This window comes from Protomyctophum bolini (genome assembly GCF_963924005.1).
Source record: "Protomyctophum bolini genome assembly, chromosome: 18".
NCBI lineage: Eukaryota > Metazoa > Chordata > Actinopteri > Myctophiformes > Myctophidae > Protomyctophum > Protomyctophum bolini.
The window spans coordinates 18649824-18666228 of record NC_137879.1 but is presented as its reverse complement, the minus strand read 5'-3'; the positions used below and the strand labels follow the sequence as shown (position 1 = coordinate 18666228).

General features: G+C 43.9%; 1 protein-coding gene across 7 annotated transcripts in view; it reads right to left on the bottom strand.

The window, feature by feature from the left end:
- ep300a (EP300 lysine acetyltransferase a) overlaps nucleotides 1–16405 on the bottom strand; it is a 45354-nt gene that overhangs the window by 12367 nt on the left and 16582 nt on the right. For 3 of the 7 annotated variants that reach the window (XM_080789565.1, XM_080789563.1, XM_080789564.1), the window contains exons 13-23: nucleotides 15797–15949; nucleotides 14772–15248; nucleotides 14193–14640; nucleotides 12962–13080; nucleotides 12567–12630; nucleotides 11810–11985; nucleotides 4493–4581; nucleotides 2987–3067; nucleotides 2199–2282; nucleotides 1463–1531; nucleotides 591–647 (exon numbers count right to left, since the gene is read on the bottom strand). In XM_080789565.1, coding sequence (XP_080645691.1) covers nucleotides 591–647; nucleotides 1463–1531; nucleotides 2199–2282; nucleotides 2987–3067; nucleotides 4493–4581; nucleotides 11810–11985; nucleotides 12567–12630; nucleotides 12962–13080; nucleotides 14193–14640; nucleotides 14772–15248; nucleotides 15797–15949 — 1817 coding nt within the window. The remainder of the gene's footprint in view (nucleotides 1–590; nucleotides 648–1462; nucleotides 1532–2198; nucleotides 2283–2986; nucleotides 3068–4492; nucleotides 4582–11809; nucleotides 11986–12566; nucleotides 12631–12961; nucleotides 13081–14192; nucleotides 14641–14771; nucleotides 15249–15796; nucleotides 15950–16405) is intronic. The other 4 variants (XM_080789568.1, XM_080789569.1, XM_080789566.1 and 1 more) reach the window with 3 other exon arrangements.

Sequence of the window (16405 nt, the reverse complement as noted above, 5' to 3'; positions counted from 1 at the left end):
CCGTGTGGTGAATTGCATTGTTTAACTCCTGTGTGGTAGTAGCCGGTCCAATCGAGCGATAATCATATGGTGGCTCGGACGCGACTGCCTTTGACAGCACAGTACAGAAAAGATTAGATGAAACAGAAACACTGCCCCGAAGTGTTTGCTTTGGCACGCCTGTATGGGTAACTTTTGTGGGAGACAAATAAATCCTCTCAAATCTGAGCAGCTGATCGATAGAAGCTAGGTATTTTGGACTTTGGAGAGATCTCTTGACTAGTAGAATGAAGGATATGCTGCGTTTTGATTACTTAATGACATTCACACCGTGACCCATGGCTACATACACCCCCCACCCCAACCCCCTTATAATTGTTTTTTGCAGATTGCATTGATCTCATAAATGGCCCATATGAAGTCCTCAAGACGGAAATCCATCCCCAGGATGGAGAACTTTAAGCCCTGGGTACACACTACACTAAAGTGTAGTACACAAATTCTGTCTTTGAAGGTGTGACAATGAATCAAACTGAGCAGGTGTGGAGTTGGCTTGCATAGCCTCGGTTGGGAGGACATGATCTGACAGGATGTCATGTATGAGGACTCACAGTTCAGGGTCCAGTGTGTCATTCTTCTTCTTCTCAAACTGGTCTTTGTTTATGGAGCTGAAAAGAAATCAAGCATATTGTAAGATTATAAGAATATATTAAAATACATTCAAATAATATATTATGATGAAGGCATTTTATACTAAAATGAATATTAAAGATGTATATACAGAGCATTTCAAATGTTGATGATGGGGCACTACATAATTGTTGTTCTTCAGTCCAAAATATGAATTTAACCCATTTAGGCCTGACATCAAAAGTCTTCTAAATCCTGACAGGTTTCTGAAATACCTTATGTTTCTATATCAGTCGCGCTCAATATTTCACGTCAAGGACCCCAAAATGATCTGTAATTGACCGCCGCCCCCCATCTGAAAATATGTCGTTCCAGGGACCCCCCGGAAGCAACGATTGGAGTTAAAAAACGCTCTGAAAGAATATATTCAAAGATTTGCACCACATTTTTTCAAACATAGCAGACCTACAAGCTCGTATGAGCTCGTAGATCTACTATTTTTCAATAGCTAAAGTATTATAACATGATGCTTAAAACACCAAAAGGGGTTCCTGCCCTGAGTGGGTTAAGCAACGTGTGTAGTTTACCTCCGATCTAAAATGTGGTGTCATAGAAAAGCTATTATATACTACCCAAAGTATCATAAACCTCATGTGACCACAAGGTGGGGGTATTCTACTATGTTTCAGGGACCCTTTAGAGCAGACCTGGGCATTGTACAGCCCGCAGCCGGCTGACTCTGGCCAGCGAAAGATTACTTGATAATTAGAAAAGAAAACAAACGTTCTAATTACCTTATGGGTGGACTAAAACCGCATTGCTTTTATTTTTAAGCCCATTTATTCTCACTCACACATTGAGAACCTGTCTTCCTTCCTTCACCCCCCTCCAATGCGAAAATGTCTGCTTTTTGGATTTAATTCTGAAAGGAGGACAATGTCGGTGAATGCAAATAGCCATGAAGCCCAGCTGACCACGCAGCACCACAACACAGTAGGCGCTTAATTTGATTACTAAACTTCCTCGCAGGAGGACAAGTTAAATTCCATTAACCCGCAACAACCCGCCTTGACAATAAAGTTGAGATGTCTTAAGATGCTGTCTCATACGGCGTAATGGCAGTGAGTGTTGCGCCCCAAATAATGTGGAATGTTTCAGAAGTTCAGAAAGCTTGGGCGATGCGCCGTGAGCTTGTGGATCGTCCGTTTTCGGCACACGACACCGTTGTACCAGTAAATACTAGTAAGTAAATCTGGCAGAATGTGCACACGTCATCAACACACATTGCCTGCCACGCTGCCCAAGTCTCAACAATACCATCACATATTATTGTGTTTTCAGAACGTTGTTGTTGTTTAATGGTTGTGACTCAACACTCATCTCACGCTGATAGTAAGCGTGAGATGATGCCTCCAGGGTCATCCGAATGGAAGAACAACTACCACTAATGTTCTTATTGTTAAAATAAAATGCTAGTATTTATATGACTTGTAACTTAAACAAAAACATAGTTTTCAACTGGTTGAAATCATTTCCTGTGTTTATGAAGTATGTACAGATTTATTAGATTTATTATTATAGATATATACCCTGAGTGATTCCAGGTAGGTTGCTGTGTTTTCCAACAGTGACCTTTGTAGGGTTTCTCCTGTGTCCAACCCTTTGGGAAACCGCTACAACGTTTCAAGCATGCAAATAGAAAGTAAAAGAATCAAATCCGTGTGAAGTGAGGGGCTCTCTTATCGTACATCATCATGACGGAAAATAGTCAATATGCCTATAATAATGTGAGTAAAATGTTTCACGTATCTTCCTGGGATGGTAGACTCTGAGATACGCTGAGACAGTGAGCACTAGCTTTGGTTAACGATATAATAATAACCTATTCCGTCTATCATGGTTTGCCTACTTGGACAGCATCATGTCCAATGCGTGAGGCGCTCCGTGAGCCGAGCACTTGCTGGCTCAGGCAAGCTGGCCTTACCAAATGTATGACAAAAATAAGCAAGACACTTTCAAATGACTTTACAGTTGTATACCGTAGGCTAAAGACTAAAGTGATGATGAGTTAAACAGATAAATGGAGGTTGCTATTATAAGCATGATGCACATCATTTTCTTTTTTAATATCATCCGTCATTGCATGTCGACTTCATCACCTATACACTTGACTAGGATAAAATAATTATAAGATAATTTTAATATACATTATATATAATTATATATAAATGATAAAAACGTTTACTTTTTTAATATTATTAAAACATTTTAAAATAGTGACAATAGCCAATCTACAAGCTCATGTGTGCTTGTAGATCTGCTATTTTCACTACTTTTGTGCGACACTCCTGTGAGATGAAGATGAATCAATACTTACGCCTGCGGCTGGCTAGGGTCATCACCCAGGGAAACAGTCTCTCCTTGGATCTCGTTGAAACACTTCTCACAGAAGTGGTACCTGAGAGCAATAAGCCCAAATTTTGGTGAACTACACCAGTTTTCCACACAGCCAATCACAGAGCGCACGGGGAGGGCAGCCACCAATCAGGACAGGGCATGGGCAAGGCGGGACAGGACAAGCGGGGCAGGCAGGAAGTAGGAGCGCAGGACAGCAGGGAGTCGTCGTCAAAACAGCCAATCATGAACCAGGATTTAGGAGGGGGGGGGGGGGGGGGTTCAGGTTTGGAGGTACATGGTTGGAAAGCAAGCAGCGGGCATTGAAATGGAGGGACAGACCAGGAGGAGAAGACGGGACGGAACATTCAGGACAACACATAGTAGAAAGGCCAAGGCAAAGCACAGATTAGACATTTGGACACAAGGATGAGTACAACAATCACCATCACAACCGACACAGCAGGAGCACAATCAACTGGGGGGAGGGAAGGAGGGAGCAGAGGATATAGGCGTCACAGGTAATGGTCAGGTGGTAGTTTTGAAACAAATGAAACAAAACTCACAAGGCAATTTAAATGTGAACATTTAAGTCCATTTTAAAGTGGGTCCTTTCAACATTCTAGTCAGGTGATCATCAGATGATGTAGGTAGTCAGGTGATCAGACACGGTGTAGGTAGTCAGGTGATCAGACACGGTGTAGGCTGTGTAATCACCGTCAGATTCCTATTTAAAGCAATGTTTTGTGTGGGTTATGTATGCATGTTTGAGTGCGTGTGTGTCAGGAAGTTGCTGGGGTATTCAACAATGAATGTGTAGGTCTTCTGTGTACTGAACCGTACCGGAGCAGTTGTATTGTGTGTTTGAAGCATGTATGTAGTCTGAATTTGAGAGTTGGTGGAGGTTCGCATGTTATTCAAATATTGCCTTTCCTTGTACATTTGCCTTTAGCGGTGCTAAATGCAATCTAGAGTGAAAAGGCTCAATCATATCAGCATGGATTACTGAAATCACAGTGCAATATAACTGAGGCATGCTGTCGCCTTATTACTTGTCTAATCTGTTTAAGCAACTGATGAGAAATCTGATGGAAAGGACCGACTTTTAAAATGCCAGCGTGTTAGATAGAGCGTGAAGGTATGGAAACAATGGCAAACATAAATTGAAGGGGACCATATATTCCCAAGGCATTTGTTCCAAGAGGAAAATCACTCGCATAAAACACTTCTTTGCTAGTTTTCTAGATTTATAAATAAGCCATCAACTGTCAAGTTGTAATAATTAAGCTACAGTACATCAACGGACTTCGCTCTGATGCCTGAACATTTACTGACACTACAAATCGGTATGGGTACAGAGGTTATTGATACCCAGTCTCCTGTAGCAGTCTAGCAGAGTTCCTGTTGAAACTTTCTAGCCTCCATCCGCTCTAGTAGTGACTTTTATAACGGCCACTAGCAGTACTACCATCTCCACCTCTCTCCATACCTGTTTTGGTAGCTGAAGTAAGCAGCATCTCGGGGTATAGTGCACAGCTGCTTCCCATAGCAGCACAGTGTCTGGGGAGAAAACTCCAGCTGATGGGAGGGAAGGACAGAAAAAAGAGAGAAGGGACAAACGTTAATACAAACTTCTGATCAGCGAGCTAAACAACAACTTTAATCAGATAATATTGAGGCTCAGTTTTATTTTCATACCATTTGAGTGGCGGTCAAATCAATATACTATTGTCCACAATTAATATTGAAGCTAGATCAGTCGATAGTCTTCAGATTACAAACTTTACCATCTTATTTATATTTAAATTGGGGATTAGTAGAATGAAAACATAAGCACCCCACCGGAAGAGAAGGGCTGAGGGCCGACCAAACGGGCCTAACATCCTGTTATCCATATTCTATTGGGCAGTGCCCCCAGAGACCAATGTAACACTAATTATGCTAGTGACGTCTTTAGAATCCAAAGCACGGGGTGTCTTGGGTGTGTATAGGCGTCTTTAGGTCCTTTTTATTGATATAATAATATAATACCATAATATAAAAATCTTTTTGGCCTTTCTTTCTTCAGCGATCCTAGACTGGTTTCACGCATGCGCACTGCCGTTCACTTCCTTGTTTACGGGCCGACAAACGTTGCTCATAACTCCAAATCTACAGCGCTCTCCATGGTTTTGATCGTAACGCTGATGTTGTGGTAATTTCTGACTTCAGCAAGCACCTCGTTTGGAATATTAACGCTTCTAGAGAGACATAAGACAAGGTAGCGTGAGGTACTAACGGAAAATTGCCTCATTTACGTGGCACTCTAGCACCTTTATTATGAAGAACTAGAATTTCGCCCGCCTTCGGCGGGCTCATCCCAGTGTCGTTGCAGCGCAATATGGGAAGAAGGAAATTGCAGGAGTTGACAGACTCCACTTCATGTTTCAGCTGTGTTTTTAAACTCAGTAGTGTGCCCTGCACACAGCGCACACTCGCAATTGCAGCTGGAGGGCGACGCGACACACACACACGCCCACACACACACACACACACACACACACACACACACACACACACACACACACACACACAGAGCGATGTGTGGATAAATCAGAGATTTGGGAAATGTGTTCTGAATGGGCCTGAATATATGTGTGTAGTGTCCTTTTGTGCACTTAAACCTCTCCAGCTGATCCAAAATGCCGCAGCTCGCTTGGTCTTCAACCAGCCAAAATTCTCACATGTCTCCCCCCTGCTCCGTTCCCTCCACTGGCTCCCGGTCGCTGCCCGCACAGAATACAAAACTCTGATGCTGGCATTCAAAGCAACCAAAGGTATGGCTCCCCCATATCTTGCAAGTATGATCGAACCCTACAAACCCTCCCGCTCACTCAGATCAGCCAACGCAGGGAAGCTGGAAGTACCCTCACTAAAAACGCCGGGACAACACTCCACACGTCCCAAACTCTTCTCCCTTCTGGCTCCAAAACTGTGGAATGCACTTCCCATTGCAGTCAGAACTGCAGCATCACTCCCAATCTTCCGCCGTAGTCTGAAAACCCACCTTTTCAGACTCCATCATGGCCCATAGCACTTACCCCACCCCCTTAGATAGCAATTCTGTAGACTTAGATAGCATTTGATACAGTCTTATAGCATGTTATGTAGACAGCATAAGTGCATTGTATGTGCTATTGTCATAGCACGTCATAGTACATATGTATAGCATAGTAGTATAGATGTATAGCTTATATGTATAGTTTCATTATAGATATTCCACTGTTACTTTCTTAGCTTACGCATGTTTTTATGTGATGTATACCCATGCTTTTTTGTTCTTGCTTAATGTAAGTCGCTCTGGATTAAGAGCGTCTGCTAAATGCCTAAATTGTAAATTGTAAATTGTAGGCTGCAACAATGATTTCATAAAGTGTAGTTTAGTTTTGAACAGGCAACTAATGTAGTGATAGATTAATTGAATGGGCCTGAATAGATAGATAGATATATTTCTTTATTTTTGTGTCATGCACCAAAGGCGCCCAGCCCACATGGGCTAATTGGGCTTACAGGACACACCATATCATTGCATTGAATATTGCATTGTGTACAATAAACAGATATGTTTTGTTGATATTCCCTTTTTTGTTTTTACACAAACAAAACATTCTGCCTTATTTCCCACGCCCTGCATAAAAAGTCTGCCAAAGCGCACACTCGCAATTGCAGCTGGAGGGCGACGCGACACACACACACACACACACACACACACACACAGAGAGCGATGTGTGGATAAATGACTGAGATTTGGGAAATGCGCACGCAAGCACAGAATGCACGGCGTGACAGGATTATATAGGTCACCCGTTTTGGTGTGACACAGACGGCTTCCACATTTAGCTTCATACTGGTTGAAAGTGTCCTTCCAAAAATATTTTTTTTGCTCGAAATTCTTATTCACAATGACATTGAGTTGTGGTGTTGTTTTTAGGGTAATTGTTGCATAAGCGCTATTTCGCACTGGAGTCCCGTGAGGCGGGCCATCTCACTCCCCTCCCCTGTGTCTGAAGCAGCTAGCATGGAAGCTATATGGAACCTTTCCCTCCGAGTGCACACAACCATGCCGTTGTCCACGCGTCCATCCGATAGCTTTTAATGTAAATGTCCCATCCACTGAGCAAAAGCGATATAAGCGCCTTATTCATTAATTCGATTCATTTGGGTGTGGGGCTGTGCAGTGCTGTGGGCTTTAAATTGTGACGGAGGCGAGCTGCTGCTGCTGTTCGACTTCGAGTCGCTGTCTATGGAGCAGTATAGAGTAGGCGTGGCGCAGCATTAGAAGGGCGCAGCAAATACGACATTGAGGGGTAGAAACCATCCCGGTCGCGTGGTTGATCTAACGCGTGTGTCACTGTGAAGGACTGGCCCCATTAAGTGAACGTAGTTGGCGTAGTAGACGCCAACATGACGATTCTGACGTAGGCTGTAGAGGTTGAGCAAGAATAGCGTGTTTGAGAAAAGTAATATTTAAACAGTAAATAAGACATTTTTGGCGAATGCAATGTAGTCTATATGTTTTCTGGGAGTGTGGCGAATTTATTTAGCATATAGAGATGTCTGGTAAAAGTGTGGTTTGGTCGGAGAAAGCTGTTGGATAAACGGCCATGTGCTTATGTACCCCTGTCTATTAGGGTAGCAGGATGGGCCTGAATAGATAGATAGATAGATTTCTTTATTTTTGTGTCATGCACCAAAGGCGCCCAGCCCACATGGGCTTACAGGACACACCATATCATTGCATTCAATATTGCATTGTGTACAATAAACAGATATGTTTTGTTGATATTCCCTTTTTTTTTTACACAAACAAAAGATTCTGCCTTATTTCCCAGGCCCTGCATAAAAAGTCTAAACTCAGTAGTGTGCCCTGCACATGTAGTAACGGATGGGTTATAAATTATTATAATACTGTACTGCACTCCTTAGTATTGCACTGTACTGTAATGTTGTCCTCTGTACTGTACTTTACTGTACGTCTTTACTGTACTGTACTGTACTGTTGTTAGTGTTGTTATTGTTGTTTTTCTTATAATGATTATTATTATTATTGTTATTATTATTACATGCATTATTGTTCTGATGTGAGCTTGTTTGTAAATGAGTGAGTTTACAAAGAAGTTTATTGTTATTATTATTATTATTATGATTATTATTAGTAGTATTGTTATTGTGATTATTACATGGATTATTGTTGTGATGTGAGCTTGTGGCTGACTGACTATCTAGAAAATGAAAACATGGCACTTCATTTAAAATAGGTTACAGACCCCTGTTATATGCGCTTGTTTTGGGATTATTTTTATAGACCTATTTACTTGTTTCTATGAGACATGGCAACAGCAGCGAAAGGCATCCACGTCTTTCTCTTGTGAAATGCTGAGATTAGAAACGACCATAATTATTTCATTTCTCAACCTTAAAAAATAAATAAAGACATCTCCATAATCCTTGGGAAGTGTGTGTAGCAAAAGTAGTCGGCATTGTCATGGTTGAAAGTATTCATGCAACACTGACGCTGTAAGCTGTGTGATGCTAACGCGCTAACACCGTTAGCATGGTCTGTGTTGGTGAAAGGGAAAAGGATAGATATGAAACTACTGGCCAAAATAAAAGTCATACAAAACACAACACCTAAAATCGGAATGTGATGGTGACCTATTGAGCACAAACAGACAATCATGATTTGCTTGCTGGACCTATAATTAATTTATGTGCATTACATTTCCACCTCGCACATATAAATCAAGCCACAGTGCAGTCAGAGAGTAGTTCACAGGTCACACACAGGAGCAGTGAAAGGGGGAGGGGACTTGGGATGGCAGTGTAGAGTAGGCACGACATTGAGGGGTAGAAACCATCCCGGTCGCGTGGTTGATGTAACGCGTGTGTCACTGTGAAGGACTGGCCCCATTAAGTGAACGTAGTTGGCGTAGTAGACGCCAACATGACGATTCTGACGTAGGCTGTTGAGGTTGAGCAAGAATAGCGTGTTTCAGAAAAGTAATATTTAAACAGTAAAGAAGACATTTTTGGCGAATGCAATGTAGTCTATGTCTTTTGTGGGAGTGTGCAGGTTTTATTTTGCATAGAGAGATGTGTGGTGGAAGTGTGGCTTGGTCGGAGATAGAGCACGAATGAACGGCCAGGTGCTCATGCACCCCTGTCTATTAGGGTAGCAGGATTCCCAGCAAAAGAAGTGTTATGGAAACAAACAGCAGAGGGCGCTGTCTTTTCCTTATTTTTGCAGACGGGTTCCCAGATTGATGCACTATAAATCCACCTCTCTAGTTGGATAAAGCTTGGATTTGATTTCCTCATCTGATCAGATATCAATGAAAATCTGATCGGCATAGGATTCAAAGTTTTGAACTCTTTGACCAGGTGACCAGAAGAGCAGGCCCTGGAGTCATGGTCATTTCCCAACTACACTGCAAATGGCCATAAACATTCCTATTTCTGAAGGAATAAAAGTTGTTTGGTGTGGAATAATGCACACTTCAGATGTAGAACCTTTGTGTCGTACACTGAGAACTGCACAAGACGCTTGTCTGCAGCCAGACAATACTGGACGATTCACAACACAAAAGTGCTGGCTCACTATGCACAAGAAATGGAAAACAATAACAAGAAAAGCACATGTAATGTTTTTCTCAAAGCGTCCTGCTGAGATCAAACCCAAAAAGTCCAAACTACTTTGTCCCGTCAACAGGACATTTGTGTGCAAACCCCCCCAAAATAGCAGAGTCTAGAGAGGAGAAACATGATACAGCATCGGTATGACCGGGGCCAAATTTAGCCATGGACTCAGCATCAACGCTTCCATATTCAGACTGTATGACGGAGGAGACATGCGTTCATGTGAGACACTCACGCACATTCACAAGAGGGCCTCACTCACTCACACAGCATTCCACCTTCTTCACCATTTTGAGTTTGTTTTTAATGACTATTGAATGGACAAGTCCCACTACCCTTTATATTTTTCCTTGAACGAGACTGCTGAGAGGGACACATCATAAAGGATGCACAATTGCACATGCAGAGTGAGAGACAACATAGATGTACACACAAAGTGAGACAGACTTCTGAGAGAGACAACATAGAGAACGTAACAGAGGAGTGAGACAGACCGCTGAGAGAGACAGCATAGAGAACGTAACAGAGGAGTGAGACAGACTGCTGAGAGAGAGGACAGCATAGAGAACGTAACAGAGGAGTGAGACAGACCGCTGAGAGAGAGACAACATAGAGAACGTAACAGAGGAGTGAGACAGACCGCTGAGAGAGAGACAGCATAGAGAACGTAACAGAGTGAGACAGACCGCTGAGAGAGAGACAACATAGAGAACGTAACAGAGGAGTGAGACAGACCGCTGAGAGAGGACAGCATAGAGAACGTAACAGAGGAGTGAGACAGACCGCTGAGAGAGAGGACAGCATAGAGAACGTAACAGAAGAGTGAGACAGACCGCTGAGAGAGAGAGACAGCATAGAGAACGTAACAGAGGAGTGAGACAGACCGCTGAGAGAGAGACAACATAGAGAACGTAACAGAAGAGTGAGACAGACCGCTGAGAGAGAGAGACAGCATAGAGAACGTAACAGAGGAGTGAGACAGACCGCTGAGAGAGACAGCATAGAGAACGTAACAGAGGAGTGAGACAGACCGCTGAGAGAGAGACAACATAGAGAACGTAACAGAGTGAGACAGACCGCTGAGAGAGAGACAACATAGAGAACGTAACAGAGTGAGACAGACCGCTGAGAGAGGACAGCATAGAGAACGTAACAGAGGAGTGAGACAGACCGCTGAGAGAGAGACAACATAGAGAACGTAACAGAGGAGTGAGACAGACCGCTGAGAGAGAGGACAGCATAGAGGAGGTACAGGTGAAACCATAGAGTTATAAAGGATAGAGTGAGGACCGGGAGCGACAGCCCCACCCCCTGCTATTAATTTCAATAGAAGTTGCTCAGTAGCATTTTGAAGCACCGGGAAGACTGCCGGAAGTACCATTATACTGTAAGTATAACTCAATGGCTCGAGCGAACGGAAGTTGAGAGCGGAAATCAATTTTGAGGTCCGTGTTGACGCACGTTGCATGCTGCAGTTCCACTTTTGGCCAGTAGGTAGTGGCAGCTTCAATGTTGGCCAGCCATTCTGGGGGCTTGGGTGAAACACTCTTTTGAGTGTAGGCCAGAAATAATAGCACATTGGTAAAAAGGGGAAAAATTGTATTGTTCAGTTCAGACAAGAGTCAATGTATGTCTGAAAGAGAGCTTTTCGAGAGCCGCTAACCGGCCAAGCTGACTAAACCAGACATTCACGGAGGGAGCAGAAGGAGATCTCCACTCACACATAATGGCCCTCATTTATCAAGGGAGCGTAGATCAGAGCCCAGGAATCATCTCACGACGAGGCTCACGTGTGATTTATCCATCAGCCATATCCTATCAATCACAGCATAAGAATGGATGGTGTTGTCGCTGATGAACCGATTGTCATTTAAATAACACCCCCTCGGTTTAAGAGGCCTCAGCCCGTGTCGGCCAAGAAAATATGGGACGCCAATGAGAAAAGTTACCTCTCCAATCATATCAGTGGCCTCACACACCCCCTGTGAGCCAAAATGACACCTCTGATGCATAAGAGTGGTTTTAGAGATCTATCCATTTCCACCCCACATTTCCCTTCTACTCATTCAGCACAAGTGCCACACCTCACTTCTGCCCCACCCCATCCCCATGGCATCCATCCATGCCTCACCTTTCTCCCACAGCAGTAGCCTAGGCCCTGCATGACAGGGTCGATCTCCTGCTCAAACACCTCAGCCAGCTTGGAGCAGTACTTGTAGACGCGGGACGTCTTGCGGTTGTACAGCCAGGCGTTGTTGAACATCAGCCAGATGTCGTCTACGTACTGCCAGGGCTCCTGGTACTGGCCTGGGACAGTGGACATACAAAGATGAAACAACGGTGCACAATCTGCCATTTTGTAACCCTCTGATTACATTTAAATCATGATAAACTTTGTATGAGCAAATGGATAGCAGTGTTGATTTCGTTGACTAATACTTTGACAAAAAAACATTCATTCAACTTTTTTCACTGACAAAAACGAAATGGAAACTAAATGAAAACTAAGCTATGATGACTAAAACCAAGACTAAATATATTGACAATTTCGTTAACAAATAAAAACTAGACTAAAATGTTCCAGTAGAAGTAAAAGACACGTCATTTTACACTTGGTTGCATGCTGAAAATAGCCGATCTACGCGATGCGTTGTGATCTTGTACATCGGCTATTTTCAGTGCCGAAGTGAAGATAGAATCAGCCATTACAACGGCATCAAGGCCCGCCAAAATACATTTTAGTCGACTAAATCAACTGTAGATTTAGTTGATGATATCCTTGATATGATCCGGTGTGGGATAGGATAATTGAAAATAACGGAGGCGGCTGTTTTGACCCGCGGCGTTCACACACGGTGTGTGTAGGGCTTCAGATGTCCAGTACTGACCTGTATCCAGCTTTCGTTTAATGGTCGACAGGTCCATGGGAGTCTTTACTATGTCAAAGTAGTCCTGCAGGATCACAACAAAGATGTTTACATTTACAGTTCATGTATTATGTTGATGCTACTATGGAGGACAATTTGCCAAGAGTGCAATCTAATTATTCTCAAATAATTAACATTGTAAGCAACCAACAGTATGGAGAGAACTAGGATCAGAGACATTACTATTGCTAGAAGAACCGTCCCAGTTCAACATGCAATGATAAAAACTTGTCCTCCAGTCAGGGAGGACAAGCAAATAAAGAGGTATAAAAACACATAGTGTAATAACATATCGCTAGATGGATCAATAAGACAGTTAAATTCCAAACACTGACATAAACAATAGTAATACATACAGGTATGCAGAGCAACTGTGGGTCTACAGGCATTCTGAAGGGTAAAGACTCTGGGTCCTGTCTGTACAAAGACTCCAGGGTGGGCATCAACGCCTGCCGAAGCTCCTCTGGTTTGAAGACTGAGAAGAAGAATATACCACACAAAAAAGTGAATACTTCTGAAAATGGACCAATTAAAACCCTTTAAGTGCCGGAAGTGCATCAAAATAGAAGCTCCCGGGGTGCCAGAGTTGTCTGAGCGCTTTTACTCTGAAAGCCATGAACCGGAAACACTTTCTTAAAAAAGTTGACTTGACAAAGTGACCTCACAATCTCCGATCATCTTAATATATTTATATACGCTCCAAAAAGCGTTCATATTTTGCGGGAGAGACGGATGAGGAGCAGAAATGAAGCGCCAGCATATCGATCCATTTATCACCACGGAGAGCGCCCTGGATGAGGAGATACGAGTCATTCTTTCCGCCGCGCTAACATGGGAGTCAATGACAAGCTAATAGTTGCACAGAGCGTTAGCATACGGCAAGCGAAAAGCCCCAAAAAAAAATAGGAATAATTCTGAATATTCTTATCTCGCCCCGTGTCGTTTGGACGTCGCTAGGACGTTCACAGACGTCAGAGGCACCTCTCGGTTCCAATCCTTATGACGTTTCCAGACGTATTATGTACAAATTGTGTTAACAGAAACTTAACACATTCAGACCGTAGGAATGTGGAAATGTAGGAATGTGGAAACGTCATGAAATACAACCGATGGATCCAGAGGACGTGTACACACGTCCTAGCGCTTTTTCATTGATAAACAAGAAATTTAAATTTAGATAGTTTTTTTGGGTTGGCCTCTCCTTCTGCATTATACTTGCGAATGCGCGCTGCCGTTCCCTTCCTTGTTTACGGATCAGAAAGAAAGGCTCGTCTCTCCTAATCTAGGGAGCTCTCCATGGTTTTGACCAGATGGGCATACTTCCGTCTTCATTTTCAGACTTCAACATGCCTCTCGTTTGCCTCTCGTTTAGAATGCTTCTAGGGAGACTTTATCATAATCATCGCGAGGTAAGCAAGCAACATTATGCATCCCGGTTTTTGTACGGAACGGAAGGGTCTTTCAGAGTAAAATCTGCCATATCTTTCCGGCAACCCGAGCTCCTATTTTGAAAGAAATCCTGGCGCTCATTGTGTTAAGGCAGAAGACGTTAAAACAATAAAAATACAAATAAAATAAATCCCTTACTCTTTCTTTTAACCGGAGCCTGCTGTCCGGCAGCATCTGTCGTTGGTGTCTCCTCTTCCTCCTTCTTCACCTCCTTTTTCACCTCCGGCTTCCTGTCCTCCGTCTTTACACTTGATGTCATCATTGTCGATGAGGAGGTGTCCATAGCATTGCCTTTGCCGCCCTCCCTCTTCGGCGAGCACTCCTCTCTCTTCAGCTCCAACTTCACCGGCTTGTCCTCCGTCTTGAGGTTAAGTTTCCCTCCTCCTCTGCCAGATGCCTCTCGCTCGTCATCGTCCTCCTCCTCATCCTCATCCTCTTGCTTCTTGACCTCCGTCTTTGGGTCGAGGTGGGCGGCCGAGGAGGAAGCATCTGACTGGGCAGGCTGGGAGGAGGAGGTATCCATGCTACCTACGGACGCCGGTGTCAGGGCCTGGCCGTCGCCCGTGAAAGAACCTTTCTGGGAAAGCTGCAGGGAGAGATAGAAGGAAGTACAGAAGGAGAGCGGTGGGTTAGACAGACATGAGGGACTGTTCATGTAAGAGTAAAATGGACACGTACAGTCTCCGAATTACATCAACACTGAGGGTTTTTTCTGACCGGAGTGCGTGGCAGCTGAGCGCTGTGCGGCGTGGAGCTGGAGGTCAGTCCAGGGTGAGAGGGAGTAGTGGATCCACTTGGCATGTGCTGCTGCATGGACTTGTTGGAGCCCGGCCCCTGACTCATCTGGTTCTGCTGTGGGGCAGGGGGAGGGGGAGCCAACTGGGGCGGGTTGGGGGTGTGTGGCTGTGGGGTCTGGGACCCAGCTAGCCTTGGGGGCGTTTGGTGAGGGGTGGGGGTCCGACTGCGGGCAGGAGAGGGCGAGCAGCTGCGCATGGCCGCTAGGTGGGGGATGGAGTTGGGCTGCTGGTTGGCGTTGGGCGGGGTCATGTTGGACGCAGGGCCGCCCATATTGGAGCTGGGACCACCTCCACCACCGACGCTCTGGGGACCCATGGGTCCCACTGGACCACCGGCTGATCCGGGCTGGGCCAGAGGACTAGCTACTGGCAGAGAGGGAGGAGTGCCCATCTGTGTCTGAAGAAAGAAGCACAGTGAGAGGAAGAGGAGAAGAGGGAGGACAAGGACAAGTAGAGGAAGAAGAGAAAACAGGAGGATGGCACAATCACTATATGAGGTTCCACTGAAACCAACACTGTACTAGGTAGAGAACCTGTGTTATCAAATCCCTTTATAATAGGTAAACAAAAGGCACACATTCAGATTTTATCATTTGATATGAATTAATATGTATCTATCTATTCTATACATTATATCTATAAGTTAATAACAGGAAAAAGACAACAGAGGCACCTGTCAGGCTGTCACACTCTTAGTTTGCTATAATATTAAGTGTTTATAGTAGGATTGTATGACCAGGCTAAAATTACATATTGTAACAAATATAGTGAGTTAATATTAATCCTGAAGTTGGAGTTTTATAGAATAAAATCAATTGAGTTTTATCATCAACTATTAAGATCTTGAACATTTTCAAATACAGCAGGCACGTGATTCGATTAGCCAGAAAGTTACACCAGATCAATTGTGCAGTCCTAAAGTCCAGATAGCCTGCTCTGTCTTACCTGTGACATTCCTCCCTGCGGTCCATGCTGGGCCATGCCAGGCTGAGCAGTGCCGAGCCCTGGGCCTGACCCAGGGAATTGTCCTTGGGACATGTACTGGTTCTGGAGCTGGTTGACATTGGGCTGGCCCATCCTGGCTCCCACCATACCCATCTGTAGATGGAACAGAGGTGGTGGTTATTAACCAGACTCTCTCTTTTCCCAGTATTTCACCCCGGTGGGTGTGTTTTTAAGGTTTGAAGCATAATTTCTGTGAAGTTAGATTAGGGTTAGGTTTAGGCATAGTTTTTGTAAGGTTAGGGTATAGGCATATAACCATGCCCACCTGGGCGAAACATCAAATCAGTTCAGTTCAGTTTATTTTGGTCATTAAAAACAGATTAATACAGTGCCTGCTTTGTTTTTTTGCAAAATAAACAATGACCAAAAAGGTGTAGGCTGAAGCCTAAAGCTCAACACACACAGTCTGTGAACACCACGCGTCAAAATAGCTGCGCACCTGCTTCACAGACAGTGTGTGTTGGGCTTAAGCTTATTGTGCCTACCCTTCTAACATATAAATGGCTTTCATAGGTGAAATAATACAACAAAGCAAACAAATAAGAGGGT